We start from the raw sequence: 19341 nt of genomic DNA on the forward strand, positions 1-19341 counted from the left end.
TGAAACCACAAATTGGTACAATTTAGTAATTTGGCATCATTTATCAGAACAGAAACAGCGCCTTCGACCTAGTAATTCCACTTTTAGGAAATGATCCTACAAAGGTACTTGCACATGTGCAGAAAAGGGACTCTCTTCGGGTGAGTATGTCGAGGCTCTCTGGGTCAGAGAGGCCTGTTCACACCTCACTTCACACTTGAGTCAGAAGCAGCAGGGGAAGCCCTCACAGCCTCAGCGTCCCGCACGGCCGTCCCCAACACCGGCCCAAGCCGGCTGCGACTTGATTTTCTCTCGCTTTCCGGGAAGGGAGAACGAGTGCCACCGCCAAAAACCGTGACCGCGGCCCTACCGGCCGCTAGCCGCCCGCCGCCTGCCGCCCGCCGCCAGCCGCCAGGGGGCGGTGCTCCGGAGGGGCGGGAAGGGGCCGACGGGGCGGGGATCGGGGCGGGGCAGTCGGGGTGATGGCCCCGGTTGTCGTCGCCGTCGCCGCCGCCGCCTCAGCAGCAGTAACCGAAGTCAACGCCGCCGCTGCCGCCTCCCGGGTTGCCGGCCGTCCGCGCGCTGGCTCGGCCGGGACCCGCAGCCATGGAGGACTTCATCGTGATCTCGGACGACAGCGGCTCCGAGAGCTCCGGTGGGACCCGCTCGGGCCGGGCGCGGAGGCTCCGCCGGGCCCTGTCCCGGACCACCGGCGCGCTGCCCCGCCGGACCGTGGTGAGTGAGCGAGCTGCCGCTTCCCGAGCCCCGCCGCGACCGGAGCGCCGCCTCCGCTCGGGCCACCCTCGGCCCGGCCCGCTGGCTCCGGCGGCCCCGCCGCCCGGCCCTGGGCGCCTCACAGCTGCAACCGCTTCCCGCCTTGCCGCCTTCCTGTCGTGTTCTACCCTGAGGAGTGCGGCTGGCCCGGGTCGGGAGGCCGGGCCTCCCGGGCTCCGCACTCAAGCCCGAGCGGGCTGAGGCTGGAGAGTGGCCGCCGAGCACATGGACGAGGTCCGGGTGCGGGGGGTGCAGGAGCCCACAGCGGGCGGCGGTCTCAGGCCGGGCCGTGCGCTTCCCCGAGCCTTGGCGGGGGTGGCGGCCGGGGGGCCCGGGGGCACGCAGGGTCCTAGGGGTAGTCCCGGACCTCGAGGCGGGGACGCGGGAGCGTGTAATTGTTTGGCTTGTGGTGGGTACAGATGTATGCAGGGAGGTAACAGGAGCCCGGGCGGGGAGGGAGGGAAGCTGGGGCCTGGGCCAGATGGTGGCCGCGCTCCAGGGCCTGGCAGCCGAGCGAGGGGCCCGATTCTGGAGTTGTGCAGGAGGGCCGTTTATTTCTCTTAGGAAACATTTACCAGGCTCTAAAGGAATAAGGAGGGAAACATCTTGCACGATTTCTTTTTCCCTCAGGCTCTTTGTCCTTCTTCCTAAGGTAGTGAATAAAACATCTATGGTCCCTGCTTTTCTAGAATCCTCCACAGATATTTATTGAACCCCTACTATGGGCCTGATGTTCTAAGAGCTGGGGATGCGATGGAGAACACAACATTCGCGGCTTCTGTCATAGAAGGTGATATAATCAACAAGTGGCTATTGAGTACTCAAGGGATGGGAGGTGGGCAAGGCTTTCTATCAGGAGACTCCCAGCATCAGACTTCCAACAATCTTCCCAGCCTCCCAAAGCCACACCCCAGAAATAACAGAATTGTCACACTGATGTTATTTGTAAACCCCTTTCTTCCTTTGCAAATACTTCATCAAGACAAATCTAGCTTCTGCTTCTCCAATCCCCTTCCCATTGTTTGTATCCCTAAGTCTCCACTGTGAGCCACTTCAGGTATAGTGCTAAATCTAGGAGGTCACTGTAGAATAAATGGCATGCAAAACCAATTAACTTATAGTGCTATGTTGCCATGATTCAAGCAAGGGGGATCCTCAATAAATTTCAGTAAAGAATTTAGATGAGATGGACAGACAAAAGATTTTAAAGGTAAAAGTGACCCAACTTGGGAAGTGAATGGATGTCCCTAGTGCTGTGACAGTGTGGGGGACATACTAGATCCACAATAAATATTTGTTGGATGAAAGAATGGTTGACGGAATGGGAGAGCGAGCAGTTCAGATGGATGTTTGACGATGAGAGCAAATACAGTAGGAGCAGGCTTGGGGTGGAGGGAATGCTGCATTCAGTTTGAACGGCAGAGGACTTGAACTCTGGAGAAAAGTCAGGACTGGAAAGATTTGGTAACCATCTAAACAGAAAGGAGTATCGAAGGTCTAATTGTGACCGAGATAATCAAAGGAAAGAATATAGAAAGAAAAGAGGTGGAAGAAAAAAATACTGCAGAATAACTCCCAACTGCATCTCCTCCCAGTTCCTCCTCTTTCCTATTCTTCCTTCTCTCAATCCCCCTTTAATTTGTCCTTCCTACTAACTTTGTCCTTTGCTCCCAAGTGGTATCCATCTTCCCTCATCCTGGGTCAGCTTCCTTCTTCAGGTGCCCAGATGTCATCCTTACCCAGTCTGTCGCGTGTGTTGTGACCCTTCACACACATACATAGGGGCACTCTCAAACTGCCCCCCCTCCCCTCCCTTGTGACCACCCAACCAAGCATTTTGATTTGGAGCTTTTCGAATTGAAGAGAAATGGAGGGCAAGTTCCAGAGTAGTACCCAGTGTAAATCTCGCTTCTCCAAAGACTTACTCCACCTTTCTAAAAACTCTGGGCTAGTTCTCCTTTTATCTTTCTTGCAAGTTAGATAAGGGTGGTATGATAACCACACAAAAGATCAGAGGCATTGAGAGAGCAAGGTTATAAAGCCTCAAGCGCCTTTGTCCAGCTTTTCCTCAAGGCCCTGAGGTCAGAGAAACCTCTGTTTAAATACGGAACTCGGAACTCCCCCGCCTCCCCCCCCACCCAGCCCCCAACAGCTGTGTGAGCTTTGGCAAGTTCTGTCATCTCTCTCAGATTTTGCATTTGAGAACATTAATACCTACCTGGCAGGACCATTAAAAGGTTTTTAATGAAGCAATGCAAGGAAAATGCCAGCATAAATGATAGCTTTTGCTACACTTTGTGCTGTTTCTCAAGCTTGGGAAGCAATGAAATGAAAGAAACAAGTTTTGTAATTTTTTTTTCTTTTTTACAAATATTGACTGAGGGGAAACAACTTGCTTGAATTCAGGAAATCAGAAACCCATCTCCAATGCTGAAGTTGATGTTTCTGAACTTCTGGCTCTTAACCTGGGCTTTAGTCTTCAGTAAGTTGATGAAATGTGTCTGTGTTTTTTTATAATATTTATTGCTTTTTTTCCCCCCTACTTATAAAAGCAGAACATATTCAGATAATTTTGGTTGCCCTAATTACAAAAAATTGAGAAATGTATATAGAAAAAAATTTAATTGCCCTTAATCTCGCTATCCAAAAATAACCAATGTTAACATTTTGAAGTATGCCTGGCTAAACTTTTATTAGTAAATACCAGTGTGCACTCATACATAGCCATGTGTCATCCCCATATGTTTTTGCAAAAATGAAGTCTGGCTATACTTCATTGTTTTCAGTTTGCCTTTCTTTTAATATACTTTTTATCTCTTTCTGCATCAATAAATACACATCACCAATATTTTTAATGTATTTCATTGTACAGATTTATAATTACATTTCTCTTTTCCTATAAATGGATATTATACTGCCATTTCTAAATTTTCTCTATTATAAACAACTCAGAAATTTCCTCATAAATAATCTTTGTACCTTTGTTTGTTTGTTTGTTTGTTTAGGATAAGTTCCTCTTAGAAGTGAGATTGCTGAGTCTAAAGGTATGCCCTCTTTGGAGGGCTTTTGATATATATTGTCATATTTCCTACAGAAATCGTGCACCAATTATATTTTCACCGTACCCCTTTCTCCACTACCTAGTCAATATCTACCCCTAGATACTGTCAATTTATTCAGTATGTAAATATTTATTGAACACTTACTACATGCCAGGCACTCTTGTAGTTGCTAAGAATATGGCTGCGTAACAAAACCAAGTCCCTGTTTTTGTGGAGATTTCACTTTAGTCAGAGGGAGACAAAGAATAAACAGTCACATAAATGTCATGTCAGAGTGTTAGGAAGAAAAGTAAGGAATTTTTGTTCTTTTAATATTTGCTGATTTGATAGCCAGATTCTGTGAGCTGTCATGGTTTTAATTTTTTCTATGGTTGTGGATTGTGATTCATTCTCTCATTAAATACATATTGAGCACATGCTCTGACCTTGGGTACCAAAGGTGAACAGGATGACAATGGACCTACATTCTAGTGAGGAAATAAGAGCAATAAACTAACAAATAAGTGAACAATGTAATAGAGAATAACTTGGGTGGGGTTGGGAGCGTTAGATTGCATCTTCAAAGAAGGCCTTTCTGAAGAGTTAATGTTTGATAAGAGAACAAAATGACAGATTTGTTATGAGAAGATCTTGGGGAATAAAGTAGCAGTAAAGGGTGCAGCAAAAACAAAGGCTTGGAATTTGGAAGGGGCATGACTAATTGGAAGAATCAAAAGGCCAGTGGGGCTAGAATGTGAGTGAAGGACAGAGTTGGAAGAGATGAGAAGTAGGTGAGCTAGGTTATATAGGACCTTCTAGACCACAGTAAGGAACTTGGATTTATTCTTATGTAATAAGAAATCTTTGAAGGGTTTTTAGCAGGGGAAAAACATGATCTGATTTACACTTTTAAATGGTGACTTTAGGGGCTTCCCTGGTGGCGCAGTGGTTGAGAGTCCGCCTGCCGATGCAGGGGACACGGGTTCGTGCCCCGGTCCGGGAAGATCCCACATGCCGCGTAACGGCTGGGCCCGTGAGCCATGGCCACTGAGCCTGCGCGTCCTGTGCTCCGTGACAGGAGAGGCCACAAGAGTGAGAGGCCCACGTACCGCAAAAAAAAAAAAGGTGACTTTAGCTACTGTGAGAAGAAAAGACTGTAAGGCAAGGTGACCATATAATTTGTCATCCAAATGGGGATTCTTTTGCAAATGAAAGGAGTTACTAACTGGACCGGGTGTCAAGCAACAGGTGAAAACTGAAACTGTCCCAAACAAACCAGCTTCACCTTACTATAAGGGGGCAAAAGTGGATCAGGGAGATCAGTCTTGGAGGTTTCATTAGTAGTCCAGACCAGAGATAATTGTAGCTTTGTAGGTGGTGCAACTGGAAGACTGGAGAGATATGGAAGGCATTTATAAAGTAAATACTGATCTTTGGATGTGGTTAATGAGGGAAAGGGAGAAATCAAAAATGATGCCCTGGTTTTGGCCTGAACAACTGGATGCAAGTTGGTGTCAGTCATTGAAGTGGGGAAGACTTGGGGAGGAACAGAGTTGGAGGAAAGATTCAAGAGTTCTCTTTAAAAGGTGTTAAATTTAAGATACCTGTGGGAGAGCCAACTGGAGATGCAAGGTATAAGGTTTGTACTGAGTTTGGAAGCCAGGGGAGAAGTCCTGACTAGTTTGGTGTCATTAGCACATAAGTTGTAAAGTCATTGACCTAGAAGAGTTCATCTAGGTTGACAGTGTACAAGAGGAAGAGCATCCAGGATCTAGCCCTAGAGCATGCCACAGTGCCTGGCCCAGGGGAAGGCAAGGGGAGGAGGAGCAGCTAGTGAGGTTGGAGATCAGAGTGTGTGCTTGGCATGTAGGAGAGCTGGACGTCTTGCACATGTTTATTGGAGATCTCTCTCTCTCTCTCCATATGTATGTGTATATATATATATATATACACACATATATACACACATAGGGTGTGTGCGTGAATTGCCTGTTCTTATCCTATTGGGTTTCTGTTTGTTTGTGTGTTTACTAATTTGTCAGTTTTACTCACATAGTAAAGACTTTTTATAGGTTGGATTGGGTCCTCCAGAAAGATGTGTTGAAGTCCCCACCACCACTACAGAATGTGACCTTATTTGAAAATCAAGTCATTGCAGATGTAATCAGTGAAGATGAGATCATAGAGTAGGGTGGACCCTTAGTCCGATATGACTAGTATCCTTATAAGAAGATGTGAAGACAGAGGGAGTTATGCAGCTGCAAATCAAGGAACACCAGGGATTGCTCATGACACCAGAAGCTAAGAGAAGGGCACAGAACAGATTCTCCCCTAGAGCCTTGGAGAGAACATGGTCCTGCAGACACCTTGATTTTGGACTTCTGAGCCTCCAGAACTGTGAGAGGATGTTGTTTTAAGCCAGCCAGTTTGTAGTAATTTGTACTAGGAAACTACCCCTGTGTCATACATGTTACATATTTTTCCCCACTTTTGATTTCTTTGGTTTTCTTTACAGAGGTTTTAAATTTTTACATAGTCAATTCTGTCACCCTTTTCCTTTATGATTTCTGTCTTTGTTGTCATACTTAGAAAGACTTTCCTCACTCCTAAGATTATAAATATTTTTTTTCATTAATCCACCTGGAATTAGTTTCAAAAAAAGAATAGAAAAAAAAAAGAATAGAATGGTAATCTACTATTTTTCTCTCCAGATGGTTAGCTAGTTGTCCCAACATCATTTATTGAATTATCTGTCCTTTTTCCCCAGTGGTTTGAAATATTACCTTTATCAACTAATAAGCTTCGTGTCTATTTGTGGACTTTGTATTTTGACCTTGTTACATGCTGTTTTAATAATAAGCAGAGGAAACTTTTCATTGCTCTTCTTTTTTAGAATTTTTCTGGCTAATTTTGCATATTTATTCTTTCAAATAACCTTAAAAATCACTTGGTCAATTTCCAAATAATTTTTACTTTTAAAATTGGGATTGCACTAAATTTAGAAATCTGTAGTTTGTGATGTTTTATTTAATGAAGTTTTACATGTGTATTTGTGCATCGTTTTTCTTTATTTTTTTCTTTGTTTTATGTTGAGAAAGATATTTCCTGTCCTGAGATTATTTTCCTGTTATTTACTTATTATTGTTCATTGACTATCTCATTTTTAACATTTATTTCTTTAATTCATCTGAAATGCTTTATATAGCATGAAGTATGCTTACCATTTTCCATATACTGTATTGCCTTATTTCTAAAACAACACTGAATCTAAGACTTGCTGTCAGTTTAAGAACAGCTTTTCAAGAAAAAAGAAACTACCGCATGAAATGTATATACTATTAGATGCATCCTGATTGCAGATGTATGAGGGAAGCATTCTGGATATTAGAATTTATAATATATGATTTTAATCATTTGTCTGGGAATCATTTCTTAAATAATTATTTTTCTCCATTTATCTGAAACACATTTTTATACCAGATTATTTTAAGCACTTGGATCTATTTCTGGGTTTTCTTTTATGTTTCATTGATTTGTGTATTCTCAGTGTCAGAATTTGACTGTCTTATGTTTGTGGTTTGATAGTATTTTTTTTTTGGTATCTATTCGAGCAAATACCTCTTCTCACTTTTTTTCCCCCCAAAAGTTCATGTCTGTTGTGACCATTTAGTCCTCCAAGTGAATCTTAGAATCATCTTATCAAGGATTGCATTAGATCAGGGTTTCTTTGGGCCAGATAATTCTTTGTTGTGGGAAGCTGTCCCGTGCACTGTGGAATGTTTAGTAGCATCTTTGGTCTCTACCCACTAGATGCCAGCCAGTAGCAGCAGCCCCTTCACTTGTGACTACCAAAAATGTCTCCAGATATTGCTAAATGTCTCCTGTGGGGGGCAAAATTGCCCCTGGTTCAGAACCACTACATTAGGTTTATAAGTTAATTAAAGGAGTTTAATTTCTTAATAGTATTGTCTTCCTAATTGGAAGCACAGTTTAACTTTAATTTTACAGGGCTTCCTTCTTGGCAGTAATAAAACTTTAAGACTTTCTTTGTTTGAGTTCTGTGCCTTTCTCATCAAGGAGCTGGTGTTTTGACTCAGAGTGGCTGTTTGGTACATAGAACTGACCATGTTAATCATGGTGAGCATCACATAGTAAGAAAAGTTGGTATTTATGCCAGGCACCATGTTGAGTGCTTTGCACGGATTAACTCATGTAATCTTCACTGCAGCCCTATGAGGTGTAGGTACTATTATTATCCCTATTTGATAGATGAGGAAACTGAGGTAGGTTCAACCAGGTGCTAACTGATAGAGCAGATTTACCACCACTAGTGTCAGTCTTGAAAATCCTGGGGTGAACTTGCAAACCTCTCACCATGTTTCCAAAGGAACATCCTCTGGGGATGCTGGAAATAGTTAAGTGGAAAAAAGCAAATTGCAAAGTATAATTCTATTTTTCAAATGTGTGTTTTTATCAGAATAGACTCACCAGTGTTTTTTAATCCAAAAATTATTTTTTAAACCCTATCATGTACTTTAAAAATACTTTTAAAATCACTTTCTCTTTCTCAACCCCTTCTCCCCAAAATTGCAAGTTCCCTGCTGGACACAGCCACATACTTAATGCCTCAAACATAGTAGGTGCTCATTAATTATTTATTCAGGGAGAAACAGAATTCTTATTATTGGTTTTCTAAGGAATCCTTTCCTCCTGAGATAAGTTATGTCAAAATACCCTCTGCGATGGGAGAACCAGGGGATAAATAACGGCTTCCAACCCAAGCTAATTTTTTATAAAGATTTTTGGAACTAAAACTATGGATATGTTTTAGAGTAGAAGGCAAAATTCACCTACATTTTTAATTTAAAACATCAGATGTCAAACTATTGATAATTTGGATCTTAAATCAAGGTCAGCTCCCATGTAAGCCTGCAGATCACTTGCCCCGTTCCCCCTTAACAGCTTTATTAAGATATAATTCCATACCATACATAAAATTTGCCCTTAAAATTTCCTGAGTAGTTTAACAATCACCATTGTTTTAGATTTTAGAACATTTTCTTCACTCCAGAAGGAAACCCTATAGTCTCCAGTGGGTTCTCGGGTTTTTTTTTTAAGGTATACAATTTGTGTCATTTAAAAAATAAAATTTCCCCATTTTAAATTATAAAAATTATTTAAAAATTTTAAACAGGCAAAAAACTCAGGACATCAGAAAGAATGCACCCCTGTCCATTCCCGCTCTCCAGAGATAACTAATAGTTTTCTCTGTGTATGTACACAAACATACCTAAATGTCTAATTTTTTTCCCAGTGGAGTCATAGTAATTTTTTAAACCACTTAATATATTTTAGGCATTTAAAAAAAATATTGGTACCTCATTCAGACTATTGTCCACTTTGTTTACCATGGTATTCCCAGTGCATAACATGGTTCCTGGCACACAGTGAGTATTCATTCAATAAATATTTTATCAGCTGCATGTTATTCTCATATAAAAAATGCCATAATTTATTTAACCAGTCCCTTATTTTTATTTATTTATTTTAACATCTTTATTGGAGTATAATTGCTTTACAATGTTGTGTTAGTTTCTGCTGCATAACAAAGTGATTCATCTATACATATACATATACCTCTATATCTCCTCCCTCTTGTGTCTCCCTCCCACCGTCCCTATCCCACTCCTCTAGGTGGTTATAAAGCACCGAGCTGATCTCCCTGTGTTATGCGGCTGCTTCCCACTAGCTGTCTATTTTACATTTGGTAGTATATATAAGTCCATGCCACTCTCACTTCGTCACAGCTTATCCTTCCCCCTCCCCATGTCCTCAAGTCCATTCTCTACGTCTGCGTCTTTATTCCTATCCTGCCCCTAGTTTCTTCAGAACTTTTTTTTTTAGATTCCATATATATGTGTTAGCATACGGTATTTATTTTTCTCCTTCTGAACCTCTCCCTTATTGATTTTAATTTTTTTGCTGTTACAGACTGTGATGTGATGAACTCTCTTGCATGGTCATAAGAATATGTTTTTAGGACAAGTTCCTTACAATGGAATTCTGGAGTTAAAGAGTAATAAGTATTTATAATTTTAATGTATACCACTGTTGTGGACATAATGTCATTCTTTGTGCGATCCTAGTGTCTGAAACCCAGAACTATGTTTGTAAAACTCCCACCTTTGGAGATACAATCTATTTCCTCCTAAAAAAAAAAAAGCTGAAATGCCAGATACTCACATTCCCAGGCTCCCTTGCACCTAATGCTTGGACATAGAACCTAGATTATACCAGTCAGAAGTACTTATTCCAGACTTTGAATTGGAAGCTGGTGATGGGAAAAAGCAGGGTAAGGTAGACTCCATTTTGGTGAGACAGCAGCAGCAATGGCAATTACATGTAGCAGTAGGGTACAGGGTATAGCTGGCCATGGAAGCTGTGGTGTTTGTGCCCACTGACAGTGATAATCGCATATTCAGTTGTGCACTATGGTTTAGAGCATCAGTTTTGGCTGTGTAGACTCCAAACTTGGTTCTCAGTTTCTCTAGATTCTAGGAGCTACCCTTTTTCTTGCAACTAAGATCACTAGTTGATATATAACCACCAAATTATACTTCAAAATGGATGTAATATATATTCTTATGTGGACAGTGTTTAAGAATACCTGTTTTCTTATACTTTGGCAAACCTGGATATTATCAAATTTCTTAGATTTGTGCCAAATGTAATGGTCTAACTTTTCAATTGCATAGAATTTTGCTGAAAGGAAAAACTCCTCTCAAATAATGAGTTAACTCATTTAATACTATTGAATGATCTACCCAATTATGTGTAAAACTACCTGTGTCATAAACTAAGTTTCCAGATAATTCGGGGCCTATTTTCTACATATTTTAATTACTGTAGCTCTGAAGTTGTCTTGATATTTGGTAGTACAAAGCCTCCTTATTTGTCTTTTGTTTTCCCTTTAAGTTATTCTTGAGCCTTTCCACTTTCAAAGGAATGTTTGAATCATCGTACTCATTCCTTTAAAAAATACCATTTTTGTTTGGAATTTATTAAATTTATAGGGTAATTTGGGGATAACCAACACTTTTTAAACTTTAAATTTTTGTTATAAAAGATATATGAATAGACTATCTGAATAGACCTATATCTATTAAAGAAATTGAATCAATAATTAATAACCTTCCAAATCAGAAAACACCAGGCTCAGATGGGTTCACTGGTATATTCCACTAAACATTTAAGGAAGAAATTATACCAGTTCTCTACAGAAGATAGCAGCAGGGGGAATAACTCATTCTCTGAGGCCAGCATTACCCTAATACCCTAAAACCAGACAAAGACATTACAAGAAAAGAAAACTACAGACTAGTAGCTCTCATTGAACATAGATACAAAAACCCTTAACAAAATATTAGCAATTGAATCCAACAATGTATAAAAAGAATTATACACCACGACCAAGAGGAATTTATTCCAGGTATGCAAATCTGGTTCAACATTTGAAAACCAACTAATGTCATCCACCACATCAACAGGCTAAAGAAGAAATTTTTTCTTCATATGATCATATTAGTAGATGCAGAAAAACCGTCTGACAAAATCCAACACCTATTCATGGTAAAAAAGAAAAAAAAGAAAAGAAAAAAAACCTCAGCAAACTAGGATTAAAGAGGAAACTTCCTCACCTTGATAAAGAACAACTACAAAAAACCTCTGATACTTAATGGTAGGAAACTTAAAATTTTCCCACTGAGATCAGGAGCAAGGCAAGGACATCCTCTCTCACCAGTGCTTTTCAGTATTGTACAGGAAGTCCTAACTAATGCTATTAGACAGGAAAAAGTATACAGATTAGGAAAGAAAAAATAAAATTGTCTTTACTCACAGATGTCATAATCACCTATGTAGGAAAAAATCCAAAAGAATTAACACCAACAACAGTGAAAACTAATAAGCGATAATAGCAAGACTGTAGGATGCAAGGTCAGCTTACAAAAGTCAGTCACTTTCCTGTATACCAGCAGTGAACAAGTGGAATTTGAAATTAAAAACATATTACCATTTACATTAAAACCTAAAAAAATGAAATACTTAAGTATAAATCTCATAAAACATGTACAAGATCTATGTGAGGAAAACTATAAAACTGATAAAATATATCAAAGAAGAAATAAATAAATGGAGATATATTCCGTGTTCATAGAAAGGAAGACTCAATATTGTCAGGATGTCAGTTCTTATGAACCGGATCTATAGATTCAATACACTCCCAATCAAGATCCTAGCAAGTTATTTTGTGGATATCAATAAACTGATAAAGGTTTATATGGAGAAGCAATAGCCAACTAAATATTGAAGGAGAAGAACAAAGTCAGAGGACTGTCACTACCTGACTTCAAGACTTACTACAAACTACAGTAATCAAAACAGTGTGGTATTGATGAAAGAATAGACAAATAGATCAGTGGAACAGAATAAAAAGCCCTGAAATAGACCCACATTACTATAGTCCACTGATCTTTGACAAAGGAGCAAAAGATAGTCTTTTCAACAAACGGTGCTGCAACAACGACATTCACATGCAAACAAATGAATCTAGACACAGACCTTACAACTTTCATAAAAATTAACTCAAAATGGATCATAGACCTAAACATAAGATGCAAAACTGTAAAATTCTCAGAAGATAGCATAGGAGAAAACCTAGATGACTTTGGGTTTGGCAGTGATGTTTTAGATACAACACCAAGGACATGATCTATGGAAGAAATAATTGCTAAACTGGACTTCACTACTACTAAAAACTTCTCTGTGAAAGACAAGAGAATGAGAAGATAAGCCACAGACTGGAAAAAAATATTGCAAAAGACACATCTGATAAAGGACTGCTTTGAAAATATGCAAAGAGTTCTTAAAACTCAACAATAAACAACCTGATTAAAAAATGGACAAAGGACATAAACAGATACGTCATCAAAGAAGGTATATAGATGTCAAATAAGTGTATGAAAAGATGTTCAACATCATGTGCCATTAGGGAATTGCAAATTAAAATAACAATGAAATGTTACTACATTTGGATTTTAGACTACCCAAAATCCAAAACAAACACCAAATGCTGGTGAGGATGTGGAATAATGGAATTCTCACTCATTACTGGTGGGAATGCAAAATGGTACAGCAAATTTGGAAGACAGTTGGGCAGTTTTTTACAAAACTGAATGTGTTCTTACCATAAAAACCAGCAATTGTGCTCCTTGGTATTATACCCAGATGAATTGTAACTTAGGTCCACACAGAAAACCGAATACAGATGTTTATATCAGCTTCGTTCATAATTGCCGAAACTTGGAAGCAACTAACATGTCCTTCAATAAGTGAATGGATAAGTAAACTGTGGTACATCCAGACGGTGGAATATTATTCAGCACTAAAACGAAATAAGCTATCAAGCCATGAAAATACTTGGTGTAAACTTCAATGGCTTTTTTCACTTAGTAGTACGTAATCTGAAAAGACTACATACTGTATGATTCCAACAATGCGACATTCTGGAAAAGTGAAAACTGTGGAGACAGTGAAAAGATTACTGGCTGCCAGGGGTTAATGGAGAGGGAGACCTGAATAAGCAAAGCGCAGGATTTTTCAGGCAGTGAAACTATTCTGTATGATACTACAATGGTTACACATCTCATTATACATTTGTCAAAACCCATAAAATGTACAGCACCAAGAGTAAACCCTTCATGTAAACTGTGGGCTTTGGGTGTTGATAATGTGTCAGTGTAGGTTCATCAGTTGTAACTTATATACCACCGTGATGCTGATATTGGGGGAGGTTGTGCATATGTGGGGAGAGGGGATATATGGGAACACTCTACTTTCTACTCAGTTTTTCTGTGAACCTAAAACTGCTCCAAAAAGTAAAGTTTATTAATTAAAAAAAAAAAACTTACATGTACCAGTCCAAAAAATTCAAATACTAGAGAATGGTATACGATGAAAATTAGGGTAGTGTTAGCCCCCAGCTCATTATTTTCCAGAGTTTTTCTGGGTTTTGTCACATTTCTCTTTTTTTTAAGTTATTTATTTAAAATTTTAGCTTTATTGATGTATAATTGACAAAATTGTAAGATATTTAAAGTGTATGTCATGGTGATTTGATATGCATATGCATTGTGAAAGGATTCCGCCCATCTAGTTAATTAACAAAGTTTTTAATTTTTAACCAAAGTTTCACACATTATCAATGAACTTTAGTGTCATGTCACATTTTCTAAAAATCCTCATCATTTTTTTATTGAGGTATAATTGACATATACCATTATATTAGTTTCAGATGTACAACATAATGATTCAGTATTTGTATACGCTGCAAAATGATCTCCTTAATAAATCTAGTTACCATCATTCACTGTACAGAGTTACAAAGAAAATTTTTTTCTTGTGATGAGAATTTTTTTAAGATTTACTCTCTTGGCAACTTTCAAATATGCCCTGCAACATTATTGATATATTATTATGATACATTATAATTATAATATTATTATATAACATATATTATTAAAATAATAATATATTATAAAATATTATTGATATAATTACTATGCTAAACATTACATCCCCATAACTTATTTTATAAGTGGAAGTTTATACCTCTTGACCCTGTTCACCCATTTTGCCCACCCTCACAACCCTCCCGGCAAACACCATTCTGTTCTCTGCACCTGTGAATTTCGTATTGTGTGTTTGTTTTTAGATTCCACGTATAAGTGAAATCATATGGTATTTGTCTTTCTCTGTCTGACTTATTTCACTTAGCATGATACCCTCTAGGTCCATCCATGTTGTCACAAATGGCAAAATTTCATACTTTTGTATGGCTGAGTAGTATTCTATTGTATATATATATGTATTTATATATATATACTATACACACACACACACACACACTACATATTTATCTGGTCATCCATCAATGGACGCTTAGGTTGCTTCCATTTCTTGGCTATTGCAACTAATGCTGCAGTGAACATAGTGGTGCATATATCTTTTCAAATTAGTGTTTTCATTTTCTTCAGATAAATACCCAGAGTAGAATTGCTGGATGGATCACATGTTCTATTTTTAATTTTGGGGGGAACTTCCATACTGTTTTCCATAGCAGCTGTACCAATTTACATTCCCACTAACAGTGCACAAGGGTGCCCTTTTCTCCACATCCTTGCCAACCCTTGTCATCTCCTGTCTTTTTGATAAGAGCCAGTGTAACAGGTATGAGGTAATAGTTCACTGTGGTTTTGATTTGCATTTCCCTGATGATTAGTGATGTTCAGCATCTTTTCATGTGTCTGTTGGCCATCTATATGTCTTCTTTGGGAAAATGTCTATTTAGGTCCTCTGTCCATTTCTTAATCAGATATTTGGTTTTTTGTTATTGAGTTGTATGAGTTCTTTATATATTTTGGATATTACTCTTTTATCAGATGCATGATTTGCAAATATTTTCTCTCACTCAGTAGGTTGCCTTTTCATTTTGCTGATGGTTTCCTTTGCTGTGCAGAAGCTTTTTAGTTTGATGTAGTCCCACTTGTTTATTTTTGCTTTTGTTGCCTTTGCTTTTGGAATCAGATACAAAAATAATCACCAAGACCAATGTCAAGGAGCTTACCACCTATGTTTTCTTCTACGAGTTCTGTGGTTTCGAGTCCTCCATTCAGGTCTCTAATCCATTTTCAGTTAATTTCTGTGTATGGTGTAAGATAGTATCAATAGTCTAGTTTCATTCTTTTGCTTGTGGCTGTCTAGTTTTCCTAGCACCATTTATTAAAGAGACTGTCCCTTCCCCATTGTATAGTCTTACCTCTTTTCATAAATTAATTGACCATATGTATGTGGGTTTGTTTCTGGGATCTCTATTTTTTTAATTGATCCATGTGTCGGTTTTTATGCCAAAATCATACTGAGTTTGAAATCAGGGAGTGCAATGCCTTCAGCTTTGTTCTTCTTTTTTAAGACTGCTTTGGCTATTTGGGGTCTTTTGTGGTTCCATACAAATTTTAGGATTCTTTGTTCTATTTCTCTGAAATGTGCCATCAGGATTTTGATGAGGATTGCATTGAATCTGTAGATTGCTTTGGGTAATATGGGCATTTTAACAATATTAATTGTTCCAAACCATGAGCATGAAACATCTTTCCATTCATTTGTGTTTTCTTCAGTTTCTTTCATCAGTGTCTTATAGTTTTCAGTGTGTAGGTCTTTTACCTCCTTGGTTAATTTTATTCATAGGTATTTTATTCTTTTTGATAAAATTGTAAATGAGATTGTTTTCTTTTTTGATAGTTCATTGTTAGAGTGTAGAAATACAACAGATTTTTGTATATTTATTTTGTACTTTGCAACTTTCCTGAATTTATTAGTTCTTACAGTTTATTGGTGGAGTTATCATACTTTATATAATATATTGTCCACAAATACTGCCATTTATTTCTGTGTCTTGCCTAATTGCTCTGGCTAGGACTTCCAATGCTATGTGGAATAAAAGTGACAAGAGTGGACATCCTTGTCTTATTCCTGATCTTAGAGGAAAAACTTTCAGCTTTTCACCATTGAGTATGATGTTAGCTGTGGCCTTATCATATATGGCCTTTACTATGTTGAGGTATGTTTCCATCTCTACCCACTTTATTGAGAGTTTTTGTCATAAATGGATGCTGAATTTTGTCAAATGCTTTTTCTGCAACTATTGATATAATCATATGATTTTTATCCTTTGTTAATGTGGTATATCATGTTAATTGAATTGTGGATGGTGAACCATCCTTTCATTCCTGGACTAAATCCCACCTTATCATGGTGTATGATCCTTTTAATGTATTGTTGGATTCGGTTTGCTAGGATTTCTGCATCTATGTTCATCAGTGATATTGGCCTGAAATTTTCTTTTTTTATGGTATTCTTGTCTGGTTTTGGTATCAAGGCCATTCTCGCCTTGTAAAATGAGTTTGGAAGAATTCCTTCCTCTTCAGTTTTCTGGAAGAGTTTGAGAAGGATAGTTATTAAATCTTATTTAAATATTTGGTAGAATTCACCAAAGAAGGCATGACCCTGGACTTTTGTTTGGGGTGAGGGGCAGTTTTTGACTACTGATTCAATCTCTTTATTAGTAATCTGTCAATTCAGATTTTTTATTTTTTCATGATTCAGTCTTAGAAATTGTATGTTTCTAGGAGTTTATCCATTTCTTCTAGGTTGTCCAATTTTTTAGCATATAATTGCTCTTAGTGGTCTTTTTTATGATCCTGTGTATTTCTGTGATATCAGTTGTAACTTCTCTTTCATTTCTGATTTTATTCATTTGAGCCCTTTCTATTTTTTTCTTGGTGAGTCTAGCTAAAGGTTTGTCCATTTTGTTTATCTTTTCAAAGAATCAGCTCTTAGTTTCATTGATCTTTTCTGTTGTCTTTTTAGTCTTTATTTCACTTCTGTCTACTCTGATCTTTGTTATTTCCTTCCTTCTCCTAACTTTAGGATTCATTTCTTCTTTTTCTAGTTCCTGTAGGTGTAAAATTAAATTCTGTCTTTGAGATTTTTCTTGTTTCTTGAGGTAGGCCTGTATCACTATCAACTTCCTTCTTAAAACTTCTTTTGCTGCATCCCATAGATTTTGGTAAGTTGTATTTCCATTTTCATTTGTCTCAAGGTATTTTTTAATTTATCTTTTGATTTCTCTGTTTACCCATTGGCTGTTCAGTAGCATGTTGTTTAATCTCCATGTATTTGTGATTTTTCCAGTTTTCTTCTTGTAATTAATTTTTTATTTCATACCATTGTTGTTAGAAAAGATGCTTGATGTGATTTCAGTCTTCCTAAATTTATTGAGACTTTATTTTTTTAAATATGGCCTATCCTGGAGAATGTTCCATATGCACATGAGAAGAATGTATATTCTGTTGATTATGGCTGGAATGTTCTGTTTATATCTATTAAGTTAATCTGGTCTAGTGTGTCTTTTAAGGCCAGTGTTTCCATATTGATTTTCTGTCTGAATGATTTATCCATTGATGTTAGTGGGGTATTAAAGTATATCACAGTTTTTTTCATTGCTGTCAGTTTCTCCCATTACATCTGTTAATGTTTGCTTTATATTTTTAGGCGCTCCTATGTTGGGTACATAAATAATTACAAATGTTATATTCTCTGGTTTGATTGACCACTTTATCATTATGTAATGCCCTTCTTTGTCTTTTATTATAGTCTGTTTTAAAGTTTATTTTGTCTGATATAAGTACAGTTACCCCAGCTTTCTTTTGGTTTCCATTTGCATGGAACGTCTTTTTCCATCCCTTCACTTTTAGTCAGTATGTGTCCTTACATCTGAAGTAAGTCTTATAGGCAGCATATAGATGGGTCTTGTTTTGTTTTGTTTTGTTTTGTTTTGCAGTACACGGGCCTCTCACTGCTGTGGCCTCTCCCGTCGCGGAGCACAGGTTCCGGACGCGCAGGCCCAGTAGCCATGGCCCACGGGCCCAGCCACTCCGTGGTACACGGGATCCTCCCGGACCGGGGCACAAACCCGCATCCCCTGCATTGGCAGGCGGACTCTCAATCACTGCACCACCAGGGAAGCCCTTGTTTTGTTTTTTTTTAAATCCACTCAGCCGCTCTATATCTTTTAATTGGAGAATTTAGCCCATTTACATTTAATTATTGATAGGTATGTACTTATTACCATGTTGTTAATTGTTTTCTGGCAGTTTTGTAGTTCTTCTCTGTTCTTTCTTTTGCTCTCTTCCCCTGTTGACTGATGACTTTCTTTAGTGTTATGCTTAGATTCCTTTCATATTATCTTTTGTGTATATACTATAGGTTTTTGCTTTGTGGTTACCATGAGGGTCATATATAACAGCCTATATATATGACAATCGAAGTTTTCTTAATATAGGTCTTGAAATTTCCCAGTAAGTTTATTCCAGGGACTTCTAAATTTTTATTCAAATATGTTTATTGGGGGATAATTCTCCAACTCTCTGGATACCAACTGGGTGTCCCACAATTTCATTCAATTCTGACACTACCTGCAGTCATCATAGAACCCACAGGTTAAGGGCTCAGTCCTACAAGACTGCCCCCCTCTTCAGATTCCAATTGCATGTAGTGCAAGTTACCTTCACTTCTTTCCAACTTGTCTGCAAATCAGGGATTCCCACCACCCCCTTCTAAGGTTTGATAATTTGCTATAATGGCTCACAGAACTCAGGGAAACACTTTACTTACTGTTACCAGTTTATTATAAAGGACGTAAATGAACAGCCAGATGAAGAAGTACAGAGGGCAAAGTTCAGAAGGGTCTCAAGTGCAGGAGCTTCTGTCTCCATGTAATTTAGGGTACACCACCCTCCTGGCACATGGATGTGTTCACCAACTCAGAAGCTCTCCAAACCCTGTTGTTTAAGATTTTTATGGAGGCTCCATGACAGTGGGTGTGACTGATTAAATCCCTAGCCATTGGTGATTACCTCAATCTTGAGTT

At 38.5% G+C, this 19341-nt stretch overlaps 1 protein-coding gene across 3 annotated transcripts in view; it reads left to right on the top strand.

Moving 5' to 3' along the window:
• Window positions 1-469: 469 nt before the first annotated feature.
• The window catches only part of SIMC1 (SUMO interacting motifs containing 1), a 98438-nt gene continuing 79566 nt past the window's right edge, over window positions 470-19341 (top strand). For 2 of the 3 annotated variants that reach the window (XM_060144232.1, XM_060144233.1), the window contains exon 1: window positions 470-714. In XM_060144232.1, the coding sequence (XP_060000215.1) occupies window positions 586-714 (129 nt within the window). In that variant the 5' untranslated portion in view covers window positions 470-585. Of the gene's footprint in view, window positions 715-3218; window positions 3236-19341 lie in introns of those variants that run through there. The other variant, XM_060144234.1, reaches the window with a different exon arrangement.

Source organism: Lagenorhynchus albirostris, chromosome 3 (assembly GCF_949774975.1).
Source record: "Lagenorhynchus albirostris chromosome 3, mLagAlb1.1, whole genome shotgun sequence".
In the NCBI taxonomy this organism is placed as follows: Eukaryota; Metazoa; Chordata; class Mammalia; order Artiodactyla; family Delphinidae; genus Lagenorhynchus; species Lagenorhynchus albirostris.